Source organism: Chrysemys picta, chromosome 16 (assembly GCF_011386835.1).
Source record: "Chrysemys picta bellii isolate R12L10 chromosome 16, ASM1138683v2, whole genome shotgun sequence".
NCBI lineage: Eukaryota > Metazoa > Chordata > Testudines > Emydidae > Chrysemys > Chrysemys picta.
The window spans coordinates 28,299,477-28,314,135 of NC_088806.1; the positions used below are offsets into that span (position 1 = coordinate 28,299,477).

Here is a 14,659-nt window from a genome sequence, read left to right on the forward strand (position 1 = left end):
CCAATTTATAAGTGGCTGATTACGAATGATAGGTTTGATCCTCATTTACCCTGGGGCCTATGTCCTCTTTAAGGCCCCTTTATGCTGCCAGAGCTTAGTGCCAGTGAAAATCAGGCCCTATATGATTATAAATGGCCATTACTTCATTCTCCATTGAAATGCAGCCATGTTTGAAGCACAGTAGCTGCTTAGAAGCACAAAACAGTGTAGTTTATGCAGGAAGAGATGCAGCAGGGCACCCTAGCCTATTGAAACTGCAGGGGAATATTTAGTTTGGCAAAATGTCGATAACTTGTTCAGAACACCAGGGTTCCACAGTTTCTGGCTTGCCCCTCCTCTGACCAGTTCTCTGTAGTTTTCTCTCATCTGCTCAAATGCCCCTTACTTCTGAGGCACTTGAATATCAGGTTAATCCACAGCCCTTCCTTTTCTCTCTCTCTCTCTGTACTTCTTTTTAACACTTTCTCAGGTTCATACTCCAACATTCCCCATGGGTCTCTGCTGAGCCATTCTCCTTTGTCTTCTCCTTTGTCACCTGGAGTATTTTTCAGATTCCCTTACTTACAGCCGCCTACCCCAGTGTTTCCCCTTTGTCAGGTGGAACACTGCAAGTCTGCAGCACTGGAACCCTCTGGATTTAAATACCCCCCCTTTAACTTTGACCTACAAACCACCTGGTGGGGAGTTGAGTGTCCAGGAGGACTCTCTTAGCTGCAAATCCAGGATCCTGTTCAACCCAGCACACGCCTATGTTTATCGACAGTGCAGTTTTAGTGCAAAGGGGTTATCTGCCTGGTTCCTCTTTGCACTGCAGTTTCCACTGTACTCAAATACCAGAGGGATGGGCAACCTTCTAAAAACCTAGAGACAGAGGCCCAGATCCTCAAAAGTATTTAGGCGTCCATTGAAATCGATGGATGTTTGGAGCCTAACTCCCTTTGAGGAGCTGGGCCAGAGGTATTCCTGGCCTCAATGCCATAGTCTCTGAGCACTGCTCAGGGTTTGTCGTGACCTGCTAGGATTTTTTAACATGACTCTTTGGCAGACAATTAAAAGTCCCATTTAGGACCCACCTCTTGGCAGTGTATAACGCGGCTCATCTCAGATATCTCCCCACCCTCCGCCTCATGCAAATGAGTAGCAGGAAACATTCTCCCTGGGTTCCTCTGTGATACCAGATGAGCAGGAGGCAGCCGGCAGGGCTGCTTTCTTCCTCGTGGCTTCGAAATGGACCGGTGCTTGGGCAGCTTAACCGTTTTTAATAAGGAGGATTTTGAAGAGGAGTGGGTCAGGGTGGCGAGCGGAGGCTTTGGGCAGGTGTACCAAGTGAAGCACAAGCGGTGGAGGATGGTCTATGCTGTGAAATGCTCCCCGTGTCTGCTGCCGGATTCCAGCTCAGACAGGTAACTCCCCGGTCCCTCAGAACTCAGTCTGAGGTGTCAATCAACCTGCCATGTGGCCCCAGCTGCCTTGATTTGGTAACAAAGCTCTAAGGAAAAGGGCTCTCAGTGCTTCTCCACCTGCCCCCTGTGGAGCTGAATCATTTCCTTGGCAGCGGAAGGGATTCGGAAACTTAACTGTTAGATGAAATCGTATCCGCTTTCTCTCCTGTGTGTGCATACGTGCGTGTACAAAATGAACAAAGCTCTATATTGAAGACAAAAAACCCTGGCCCAATCACTGAAACCTGGCGGCCAAAATCTACATAGGTGCCTCCATAACGGCCTCTGGCCATGCCCCAAGTGATTTCCCCGTGTGCAGAGCACCTGCCGCTCCTCCCGACTTCAGTGGGGTTTGCGGGTGCTGAGCACTTTTTCAAATATTGGGCTGCTTCTGTTTAAATATCCAATGATGGATTTAGATGCCTAACGTTAAGTCCCTGGGTTTGCAGATTTTTAGCCAGTTCTTAGAGAGGGTTAAAGGTGGATGGAACAAAGAACCAGGGCAGCACAGACAAGTATAAAATCCAGGTGTCTTTGCTAGGCCCAGAGAGCTCCTAGCTACAATGCTCTGTGTTCATGTACTAGCCCTGCCTTCCACACTCCCGGTGTTCCTTGCTGTGCGCATCTGCCTCCCCAGTAACTCCTTGTCAAGACTCACACCTGCAGAGACTTTAATTCAGCTCCCTGCACGGAACCACGGAGAAGGAACCATGTCATTAACCCTCAGCATTGGGAATGGACCCAGAGCAAGGACAGGTAATTCCAAGCCAGTGCTGAGAGTGTGTCTGTAACTCGCCAAGATGGTCAGGGACGCAACCTCATGCTCCGGGTGTTCCTAAACCTCCGACTACCAGAAGCTGGAGTGGACGACAGGGGATGGATCACTTGATAAAGTGCCCTGTTCTGTTCATTCCCTCTCACGCATCTGGCATCGGCCAGTCGGAAGACAGGATACTGGGCTAGATGGACCGTTGGTCTGACCCAGTAGGGCAGTTCTTATGTTTACTCTCTCTAATGTAGAATAGAAACATTTCAATTCTTTTTTTTATCTGCAAATATTCCGTACAGGCCCCAAGACAAGGAAGTGAAAGGTTCCAAACCATCCAAAGAATTAACGAGAAGAAACCGCAGGGGCACAGCCCTGTTGTAAAGAGGCAGAGTAGCAGGTTTCAAGAAAGCCTTTAAAAGTCACCTGAGCACCTGGCCAGGAGCCATGAGGCTGCGATTGCCGACAGATCAGGAATGAATGAAGGCATTTGGTAGAGTGACTCCTATCCGCTCACGCTCTGTCTCAGCACGACCTCTCTGCACCAGTCACTCCAACTGGAGGTGCTGTTTGTCAGTGAGCCTACTAATTTCAGCTAGACTCACCTGTCCGGAGGAAAGGGGGGCGGAGGTAGGGGGAAGATGGGAGACATGGACACATGTGGGTGGCAACAAATAGAACTGGAGCCAGCCTCCCTGTGCACTGACCTGGAGAGTGGTGCAGGTGGTGCCTGAGGACTGATTGCCAGCCCATTCTACCCACTCAGGAGACTCCAAGTCCAGAGCGCTGATTGGGATGGGGAGTACTATGGGGACATGAACCAGGAAAGAGAGTCTCAGATGTGAGTTGCGGGCCTTTCCAGAGAAGGGGCTCGGTGCTGTGGAGGGGAGAAGCTTGAGAACCCGGCACTGGGATCATTTTAGGGTGGCGGTGGTTGTTTGTTATTACCCAGGACCCAGTCACAGACCAGGATCCCACTGTGCAAACCGAACAAAAAGATGCTCCCTGCACCAAAGAGTTGACAATCGAAGTATGAAACAAGAGACAACAGAGGGATACAGACAGACTGGGGTATGCAGCTCAGTTTCTCTCTGCTCCCCCTGTTTGTCTAGCTACTGGCAGTGCCTCCTCTGTGTTCTGTCCCCTAGCTTGCCTGGCGGGGCACCAAACCCACCGCCTTTGCATCAGTACAACCTTGCTGTTACTGACTGGCCAGCTGATTTCAAATCCCATCCCAAACCACAGCTTAGTCTGTCTGTCTCTCTCTCTCTGTCATTCAGGCCTAGACTGAGCCATTGCTCCTAGTCCTGAGTATGGGTAGTGCATAGCGGCACTGCCCCGGGAGGAGCCCAAGGAAGGAACTGTGAGGTAAAATTCATTCTCTGCTTCCCCTTTGCTCATGGGGGACATGGATCTGTAGCACCCTTCGCTTCAGGGTGCGGCTTATTCCTGTGCTGCATGAGCCGAGCGGCTCCTGGGATGGGGGCAGAACCCAGACTCAACCCACCTTTTGCCTCTCTCCGCATCCACCTGCTCGTGGGCTAACAGTGGACAGCCAAGCTGAGATGCAGGGAAGCCACAAAAAGGGATCTCGGCTGTGGCTTACTCCCCCTGATTTCCCTGAGTACCCACATTCAGATGTGGTATGATCTGGCCTGCAGTATCCATGACTGGAAGACTTCGCTCTGGATAGTGTCTGGAGTACACTGAGGGCCACACTTCCCAAAGTGCTAAGATGCCCGTGCCAACTCCCGTCTGCATGTGTGTATACCTGTCTGCATGCCACACCAGGGCTTTGGCGTTTGGGCGCTATTGTAAACCTGGACTGAAACATGAAAGGCATTACACTGAACACAGCTGAGTTTAACTATGGTGCAAGTCCTGATTCATTCCCAACGTGCCCATGTAACTGAATTCTTGACGTGAACCGCTCTGCTGCCTTGAACATGCTGGGAACACCCAGACTGGTCAAACAGGTTGGGAGATGCATAGACTTGAGTGAAACAATGAGTGGGATTTATGAATTTAATCAGGGCATAGAGGCAGCTTTGTGAGATAACTGATGGGAAGGTTGTGAACTGGTCTGAGAGCTGGGTCCCTGGTATGGCATTATTCAAAGGCTGGGGGTGAATGTGCTTAGACCTATTTCATTTAGAGACGTGGCATGTACAGTTGCCAGCTGGTTATGGAAACCCAAGGCCTTTAAAGCAGCCTGTGTCTTAGAACTTGGCCTGCAACAGAGCAACACATTTTCAGATGCCATCTGCAGGGTCACGCTAGCCTGGGAGACCGTTGTCATTGATCCTGGAGGTGGATGGGTGTACGGGGCCGGTCTGGGATACAGAGGCTGCTCGGGAAGTTTGGGTGTGCTCTGGGCTGCAGCCCCATCATGCTGCCTGTGAATCCGCACTGATATCTCTCCGTTCTCCGTTCCCTGCAGAACCAGCATGAACTGCCTTGTCGAAGAGGCAGCCAAGATGGAGAAAATAAAATTCCAGCATATCGTCTCCATCTATGGGATTTGCAACAGCCCACCGGGGATAGTGATGGAATACATGGCCCAGGGGTCCTTGGAAACAGTGCTCCCCACCCACAAATTATCCTGGCAGCTCAAGTTCCGCATTATCCATGAGACGGGGTTGGCTATGAATTTCCTGCACAGCATGACACCTCCTTTACTTCACTTAGACTTAAAACCAGGGAATATTCTTCTAGATGGGAATATGCACGTTAAGGTAAGGCATTAGGGCTGTGTGTATAGGAATGGGTTCTTCTCTCTGTTATCAGTGTTATTTATTAGTTGTTTTACAGTAGTGCTTAGAGACCCCAAAGAACATCAGAGACGGACAAGTAACGAGTAGGGTGATCAGACAGCAAATGTGAAAAATCGGGACAGGGGGTGGGCGGTAATAGGAGCCTATATAAGAAAAAGACCCAAAAATTGGGACTGTCCCTATAAAATTGGGACATCTGGTCACCCTAGTAACGAGGGATAGACCCTGCCCTGGTTTGCTGACAGCTGAACTAGACAAAGTAGACAGAGGGTGAAAGTAAGGGATAAAACGTACAAGGTGGGACTGGGAACGGAGACAGAGAGAGATTAAATGACTTCCCCAGGGTCAAATGGGGAGTCTGTGGCATAGCTGTGGCATAGCACCCAATCCAGGGTGATATCCTGACCCCTATCAAGCTCAATGGCAAAACTCTCTCTGACTTCAACGGGCCTGAGAGTTCATTCCCCACATCTCAATCACAAAACCTTCCCTCTGTCTGTAAACAGCTGCACCCTAGAGGGCTAGAGCAAGCAGGGAGAGGGGTTGCTGGGTGATAGAAAGGGAGGTTATAACTGGCCCGGGTTTCAGATTTCAGACTTTGGGTTGTCCAGATGGATGGAGCAGTCGAGCCGGATGCAGTACATTGAGAGATCAGCCTTGCGGGGCACCCTGAGCTACATCCCGCCCGAAATGTTTCTCCACAGCACCAGGCCGCCAGGACCCGAATACGACGTGTATAGGTAAGGGCTGTGTGGAGTGACTGGACAGGAGGCAGCAGCAGCTGGGGATATCTGTTCAGGGGTCAGCCAGAGTTCCCATCTCGCTCCTGCATGACGGGAGAGCGATTGTGCATTGCCTAATTTTGTTTACGTTCTGGCTCTCTTCCTTGCATAATGTACTTGGTGGGGAACATGCCAGGAGCGACGTGTGCTGCCCCTCATCAGGGTGAGTTTATCCGCGGAGAGTCATCTGTCTCCGACCAGCTGCATTTCTGTATAGTTCTGACCCGGCATGACTTGTATGCTGTATTGCCTCCGGTTCCATCACACCCTGTTAGGTCATGAAGAGCTATTGGAGGAGAGGAATAATATTAAACCACAATGCAGGCAGCATGTGGTCTCTTGCTCAACGGGCATTGCTTAGAGTTATGCTGGTACTGAAGTATCAGGAGGTAGCCATGTTAGTCTGTATCAGCAAAAACAACAAGGAGTCCGGTGGCACCCTAAAGACTAACAGATTTATTTGGGCATAAGCTTTTGTGGGCAAAAAAACACTTCTTCAGATCAAATACATCTGTTAGTCTTTAAGGTGCCACCGGACTCCTTGTTATTTTTGCTGGTACTGAAGCAATTAAGGTTCTGTTCCGGCTTTGCATTTGGGTATCAGCTTAGCTTTGGCCAGTATGGGGTGCCATACTGGAGACAGGCCAATGACTTAAGTTCCTCTTGTTCCTTACATCCCAAACTAGATATAGGGGGACCCTTTACCCACCCCTGAAATGCACCAGCTGTTTAGCAGGCACACTGTGGAACAAGAAGCGAAGAAGAAGTCCAGGGTCAAATGAATGCTAGGACTTTGGAGTCGCCAAACATAGGTTCCCCAAATGGGAACTGGGTCAAAACAATGGGGCTCGGTGCCTGACTCTTGCAGGGACTGTCGTTGGGAGCAATCCATTACAGTGACAAACCCCAGTTCCGGCATTGGCGCAGCCTGGGAGTACCGGGCTGTCTGAGGTTTCTGTGATTGAGAAATTTGGAGGCATGGGGGCTGGTTCCCTTGCGATAAGATGCATCTGAATAGCCTCTTCCCTAATTTGTCCATTCCCGGAGAAGCTGAGAGTATCCTACCAAGCAGTGAGATGAATTGTGATTTAAGAAAAGGATGCCACATGGACAGCTGCTTCTGACCTTTCATTGCCCACAGCTTCGGGATTGTCATTTGGGAGGTTCTTATGCAGAAGAAGCCATATTCAGGTAACAATTAAAAAAACCCACTTCCCACACCGATCTTTACCTCCAAAGCACTGTGCTGATTGAGTAACCTCAAGTCTCAACAGCCCTGGGAAATAACAGCCGGCTAAATCATTAGTCCCGCTTTCCAGGCTGGGAAACAGAAGCAGAGAGAAATCAAGTAGCTCACTCAAGGCCATAGAGAGAGTCAGTGGCAGAGCCGGGAATAGACTCAAAGAGCCCTGACTGCCGTTCCTGCATCCAGCCAGGCTGCCTATTTTGTAACTCTGTGGCCAGAGGCTGCTGTTGAGACCTGAGGACAATAAACCAGTGGGCTTCATCTGTTGACTCGAGGTGGGTGGTGTCATCTAGGGGGATAAACCTTCACCTGGCTGCAGGGGTTAGGGGGATAATGTGAAGCTTGGGCCTTCTGGAACCCAGGAGTCCTGCGGTGCAGTGTGCTGCTCACAGGGCTGGCTCAGACAGACTGACAAGCCAACGCCCTAGAGCGTAGGGGTGTAGGGGCAGAGGTGGGATTGTGCTCGAAGCAAGGAAGTGCAGTCCCTAAGCAGTGAGTCAAAGGCCCCAGGCTAATGGTACACCCCGGCTGTAATTACCACAGTGTCATGGCTGCTCCATCCTGGTCATAGAAAACAAGTGCAGTGCCCATTGCTGACTCTTTTTTTCAGGAGCCAACATGATGGGCATCATAGTCGGGATTTCAGCAGGCAGGCGGCCCTGCCTAGAGTCCATCTGTGATGAGTGGCCAGGGGAATGCCAGCAGATGGTTGACTTGATGAAGAGGTGCTGGGACCAAGACCCCAAGAAAAGGCCACGCTTCACAGGTGTGGTAGCCAAGTGCGACCTGGCTCGAACTCAGCTGAGTGCAAAGCCAAAACACCTGATCTGAACTCCCAGCGTGAGTTTTGCACCAATAAGCAGTTCTAGATGTCAAGAACGGCTCCTACATCAGCTGGACCAAAGCTGCAGCTCCCAAGATTTCTGACCTCTGGGGGAAGCTGGGATATGGGGCTCAACTCTGCCGCTCAGCCCCACCTTTAGTTTAAACATAAGGCAATTTATGGGTTTCTCACAAACAGTCTTTACCTGGGTCTCCCCCCACCCCATGGCCATGTCCTTCTCAAGGATCTCGAACCATGCAGATTCGCTAATCCTAGGGAGTCCCAACTTTGAACCAGCCTCTTACCGGGGCTCTGTCATGCTTTAAACAATGAGTGCAGAGCTTCCTTAGAAGCCTCTGTCGGAGGCTTGTGTTGAAAGTCAGCCCCCTAAAGACACTGCTGCAATGCTCTCTAGGGGCTCTCTGCCCCTGAATGCTGCTTGGGCATTGCCTGAAAAAGCACATCCCGCATGAGGTACTCTGCGAGCCTCTGTTCTCCTTGTGCCTGTTGTACTGTACGGGTTTGCAAGGACTGAGAATAACTGGCTGTTTGCATTGAGCTGTGTAGTGGCCAGCTACTGCCAAACACTTTCCCTTTTGTACTTATTCCCCCTGGATTTTCCCCTTCCCAATGTGTTTGTTGAACTCTGGGTCTTGTGGGGAAGGGTAGGCCTTGACTAACCGTCTTTCTCCTTATGTAGATATCCCTGTGGAAACTGACATGCTCCTGTCATTAATGCAAAGCCTCGTGGTGGATCCGGAGAATGAGCGCCTCGTCAGGAAGATGTCTCACAAGCCCACCTTATCTGGGAGCCAAAAAGTAAGGAAGATTCACACCATCCCCTGGGAAATGTTCTCAAGCACCTTAGCAGTGTTTCCCTTCCCGTCTTTTCACACTCAGGAGGGAGCTGTATCTCTTTCCCCATTGCATAATGAAAGGTTTCAGAGTAGCAGCCGTGTTAGTCTGTATCCGCAAAAAGAAGAACAGGAGGACTTGTGGCACCTTAGAGACTAACAAATTTATTAGAGCATAAGCTTTCGTGGACTACAGCCCACTTCTTCGGATGCATATAGAATGGAACATATATTGAGGAGATATATATACACACATACAGAGAGCATAAATAGGTGGGAGTTGTCTTACCACCTCTGAGAGGCCAATTAATTAAGAGAAAAAAAACTTTTGAAGTGATAATCAAGCTAGCCGAGTACAGACAGACAGTTAGATAACAAGTGTGAGAGATTCAATGTTTGTAATGGCTCAACCATTCCCAGTCCTTATTTAAACCGGAGTTGATTGTGTCTAGTTTGCATATCAATTCTAGCTCAGCAGTTTCTCGTTGGAGTCTGTTTTTGAAGTCAAAAACAGACTCCAACGAGAAACTGCTGAGCTAGAATTGATATGCAAACTAGACACAATCAACTCCGGTTTAAATAAGGACTGGGAATGGTTGAGCCATTACAAACATTGAATCTCTCACACTTGTTATCTAACTGTCTGTCTGTACTCGGCTAGCTTGATTATCACTTCAAAAGTTTTTTTTCTCTTAATTAATTGGCCTCTCAGAGGTGGTAAGACAACTCCCACCTATTTATGCTCTCTGTATGTGTGTATATATATCTCCTCAATATATGTTCCATTCTATATGCATCCGAAGAAGTGGGCTGTAGTCCACGAAAGCTTATGCTCTAATAAATTTGTTAGTCTCTAAGGTGCCACAAGTCCTCCTGTTCTTCTTTCCCCATTGTTACCCATCACACTATCTCCGCGCTTTTTGTACAGGGTGCTCTGTCTGGTGTGTTTCCTCCTTCGCTACTGAGGAGGGAGCCCATGAATCTAGGAAATTGGCCAGTGAACTTCAGGGCTGTTTAAATGGAGGAAGTTCTTATTAGCCACCAGGAAGGAGCCTTATCCCATCCTCTTGGTGAGGAACTTACTCCCCACCAGAGGGATGCAATGCTGTGCTGGCTGGGACGCAGGCAGGCTGAGGGAAAGAATTTTTTACACAGCTGCTAGCACACGGCAGAGGCAGGGCTGGATATCATTTAGGCCCTGATCCTGCAACGAGCTCCATGCCGGCAGACAGGGCCGGCTCCAGGCACCAGCCAACCAAGCACGTGTTTGGGGCGGCACCTTGGAAGGGGCAGCCAATCCTCGGGGGGGGGGGGGGGAGGGGGTGCTCGGTTTTTTGTTTGTTTGTTTGTTTTGGTTCGGTGGGGTTTTTTGTTTGTTTTTGTTTCAGTGGCGCGGCGCTGACGGGGGCGGGGGCTGGTGTGGTGCGGCACTTGGAGTTTGGGCGGCCTGGCGCGGCCCAGTGCTCGGGATTTGGGCGGCCCGGCGAGGCCCGGTGGTCGGGGGAGGGGAGGGGGGAGCTTGGGCGGCCCGGCGCTCGGGGTTTAGGCAGCCCAGCGCTTGGGGGGGATGGGGGTTTGACTGGTGCGGCGTGGCCCGGTGCTCGGGGTTTGGGTGGGGGTTTGGGTGGCCCGGTGCGGCGCTCGGGGTTTGGGCTGGGTGGCGCAGCGCTCGGGGAGAGAGAGGGGGGCAGGGATTTGGGCGGCGCGGCGCTTGGGGGGGGTAGGGGTTTCAGCGGCCAGGCCCGGCGCTGAGGCGGGGCGTGGGTTTTGGCAGCGCAGTGCTCGGGGGGGTGGGGGTTTTGGTGGCACGGTGCTTGGGGGAGTGTTACGGCAGGCTGGCGCTCTTTTTTTTTGCCTGGGGAGGCAAAAAAGTTAGAGCCAGACCTGCCGGCAGAGTCCAACGGAGCTCCATGTGGGGGTTTGCCCAGGCAGGGTTAATTTCAGGATGGAGTCCTTAGTGGCAAGCATAAAGCTCCAGATGACATTTTCCAGCTCTGGGGAAGCAGAGGCATATGTATTAAGCCAAGCATATCCCCGTCAGTGCATATATCAAATGTTTGCTCTTAAATCTCCACAGTGTAGCGCGTAAGAGGTACCTCCCCCAAGGGAAGAAGTAACAGGCCTCATCTGGAGTACTGTGTCCAGTTTTGGGCCCCACACTACAAGAAGGATGTGGAAAAATTGGACAGAGTCCAGCGGAGGGCAACAAAAATGATCAGGGGGCTGGAGCACATGACTTATGAGTAGAGGCTGAGGGAACTGGGATTATTTAGTCTGCAGAAGAGAAGAATGAGGGGGGATTTGATGGCAGCCTTCAACTACCTGAAAGGGGGTTCCAAAGAGGATGGATCTAGACTGTTCTCAGTGATAGCAGATGACAGAACAAGGAGCAATGGTCTCAAGTTGCATTGGGGAGGTTGTGGTTTGAGCATTGGCCTGCTAAACCCAGGGTTGTGAGTTCAATCCTTGAGGGGGCCACTTAGGGATCTGGGGCAAAATCAGTACTTGGTCCTGCTAGTGAAGGCAAGGGGCTGGACTTGATGACCTTTCAAGGTCCCTTCCAGTTCTAGGAGATAGGATATCTCCATTAATTTAATTTTTTAATTTAGGTTGGATATTAGGAAAAACTTTTTCACTAGGAGGGTGGTGAAGCACTGGAATGGGTTACCTAGGGAGGTGGTGGAATCTCCTTCCTTAGAGGTTTTTAAGGTCAGGCTTGACAAAGCCCTGGCTGGGATAATTTAGTTGGTGATTGGTCCTGCTTTGAGCAGGGGGTTCGACTAGATGACCTCCTGAGGTCCCTTCCAACCCTGATATTCTATTATTCTAACACAGGAGGACTGAAAGACCATTCTTGTCGTAGTTTCATTCCCCCCCCCATTCATTAAAGTTAGTGAGAGACCAGATGCTTGGGCAGGCAAGTTCAGAGGGTGAAGCAGAAGGAAGATGGTTTTGTTCAGAGTCCCTGGGAGGAAGTGTAAAAGGCCTCTGAGATCCTGTCATTAAACATCGAAATAATGGAAATGGAACATTTAGCTTTGGGAAGAGGTGACTAAGGAAAGAGAGGGAGCGAAACCTCATTATCCTGCATGTTTCCCAGAAAGCACCAGTTCAGGAGAGAGTTCAGGAGTCCAAGGAGACCGCATTCGACATAGCCATGATTGGCAGCCAGGGAGGGGAAGGTTAGACTGCACTATGAGAAAGGAGTTCTTCTAAAAAGTTACTGGAAATTGCTACAGTGGAATCATGGAGTATCAGCAGGGAGGGAGATGGGAGAGACAGACAGAACCTGTTTCTTTTTCCTCAAAGGATTCTCTGTTGCCTTCAACAAATGGAAGTCTTGCCTTCTCTGTGATTTATTATTCAATGTACTGTTTTCTTTCAAGATTAATTTTTTAAGTAGGCTGTAAATACTAAGGACAGCTCACTATGCATGAGATTTATCAGAGGGTTAAAATTCCCAAGGAAGTTTATTTAGCTTTAAGGTAGAACAGGCCATGCTGGTGATTTATAATAACCCCAAGCACTGTGTTTGCACTCTTGCATTCCCATTTGTGCTGTGATTATCTTGAGTGAGTTTTGAATGTAATATCAAGCAAGCTTGGTAAGAAAAATAGTGCATAAATGATGGCACAAAATCCTAGCGCGCTAAATGGGAAGAACATGAAACACACAAATGGTAAATTGCAAATAACAAACTGCCCATAATGTTCTTTTCCTGTTATCTCTCCTCCCTGAAAACAAGAGCCAGAAACAAGGATCCATCCTCTCCCAAGACACAAGTAGTTGTGGTGAGTAGGTCACCTTTGCTCATAAACCTTAGATGAGAATCAAGTGGGCAAGAGAACAGAGCAGCCCTGTTTCCCACCTTTACCCTATGATAGTCTCCATACAAAAGGACAATCCATGTGTTTTCGGACTGGGTGATTTTTAATTTCAGATTAAGGAAAAGTGCAAACCAAAAAAAGAACGAATATAAAGTCCGTGTGAGAGAGATGCCAAGTGTTTCCTTTGCTCTTACCCATACAGCCCTGTCCCATAGCAGACCAGCAGGCAGGTGTATTTCCTTTGGTTTTAGACTCTGCAGATCCACATGCATGGGTTTTATTTTGAGCTCTGGGCATCCAGAATTCCCCAGTGCTGTGCACACCATAGTTTGGGAGTCCTCAAGCTGTTATATCACTCAGTTGCTTTCTCTTTCTCATACTCTGTTTCCTCTGCCCTTAGAGACTGATTTCCCGCATTCCCCCACCAGCGAGGTCGAGGGCCTGGAGAGCTTCATAATGTCCAAGGAAGTCCGCAGGGCCCAGGAAAATGGCCTCACCCTGCTTCACCTTGTGGTGATTCAAGGAAATGTGGAGAAGGTGAAGTTTCTGTTGAGTCAGGAGGCCAACGTGGACAGCCAGCTGGTCTGTGGCTACACCCCACTCATCGTGGCAGTCCAGAAGAGGTCACCAGAGATCGGCTTGGTTCTAATAGAGCACGGCGCAGATGTCAACATGGCCGACAAAGACGGTTGGTCTCCTCTTCACTTCGCGGCTCAGAATGGGGATGACAGGATTGTGCGCCTCTTGCTGGACCACCAGGCGCGGGCAGACTCCCAAGAACATGAAGGATGGACTCCACTCCACTTGGCATCTCAGAACAACTTCGAGAACGTGGTCCGGGTGCTGCTTTCCCGCCAGGCTGACCCCAACTGCCAGGAGAACAATGGGAGAACTGCCCTCCACGTGGCAGCTTGCTTTGGGCACATCAGCCTTGTGAAACTCCTAGCTAGCCAAGGAGCTGACCTAGAGAGGAAGCAGAAGAACCACCGGACCCCACTGCACTTTGCCGTGGAGAGGGGTAAGTTCAGGGTGGTCCAATACCTGCTGAAGAGTGGGGCATCTGTCAACTGCCTGGATGAGAATCACTACAGTGCCTTGCACATGGCCGCAGTGAAGGGGAAATACCTGATATGTGAGAAATTGATCAAATACGGGGCCAATGTGGACTTGAGGACGGACAAAGGGTGGACCCCCCTACACCTGGCTTGTTTTAAGGGCCACATTGAAATCATCCGCCTGCTAAGAGACAACCACGCTAAACTGAATGTCAAAGGAGGCATGGATTGGACACCTCTTCACGTGGCCACCCGCTATAGCGAAGAGTCTGTGGTCTGCGAGCTCCTGAGAAGCGGGGTGGACCCCAACATCACTGAGAAATCAGAGTGGACCCCTCTCCACCTCGCAGTCCAGCGGGGTACCTTCCTGAGCATCATCAACCTTCTGGAGCACAAAGCAGACATCAACGTTAAGAACAAGGTGGGTTGGACTCCCCTGCACCTCGCTGTCCTCAGTGGCAATGTGGCTATCATAAAGACCTTAATCAAGGCCGGTGCTGTGCTGGATGTGGAGGACATGACTGGCTGCACGCCCTTCCAGCTGGCCATTAGGAATCAGAAGCAAAGCATTGCTCCCTGGCTGCAAGGCAAGGACTTGCCAGTGAATAACATGGGGAGCAGGGTGACATGGAGTGGTGAAAAAGCTTAAAACCGTGAGCTCCAATTCACCCCTGACATGGTCAACAGGTGGGATGGATTTGGAGAGTCCCCAGCTCTTGCAATTGTATGTTGAGTCTCGCAGTATTCGATGTTGTTTCCTCAATCACTAGCTCCTCGAGTCAGGCGATTGGAGGAAAATCTCAACTTTCATTTTTTTAAAAAGAAATACATTTCTAGTTCACATGTTTGCTGAGAAAAGCTGGAGGATGTGAATCCTAAAGTCTCCAGCGCCTGAGGGCAAACACAAAGAACCCAACACTGGTTATTCTGGGGGTCTGACTCATGATTTTGAAGGCTTGGGGGTGGGAGTGCTGGATTTGACCCATGTGTATGTGCGTCCGTGCTAGTAATTTCATCTGGGGGCAGTGAATGCAAAAGCTACACCCCTCTTTTTGTATGGACCCTGTTGGATTTACATCTGGTGACAAAC

At 50.0% G+C, this 14,659-nt stretch overlaps 1 protein-coding gene across 1 annotated transcript; it reads left to right on the forward strand.

Annotated features, from left to right (window-relative positions):
- The first annotated feature begins 1,181 nt into the window (after positions 1-1,181).
- Positions 1,182-14,408, forward strand: ANKK1 (ankyrin repeat and kinase domain containing 1). Its single transcript, XM_024109031.3, has 8 exons — positions 1,182-1,403; positions 4,649-4,943; positions 5,571-5,722; positions 6,906-6,955; positions 7,621-7,776; positions 8,534-8,652; positions 12,433-12,478; positions 12,915-14,408. Exons 1-8 carry the CDS (start codon positions 1,228-1,230, stop codon positions 14,216-14,218), a joined length of 2,298 nt encoding a protein of 765 aa, XP_023964799.3. The 5' UTR covers positions 1,182-1,227; the 3' UTR covers positions 14,219-14,408.
- The last annotated feature ends 251 nt before the right edge of the window (positions 14,409-14,659 follow it).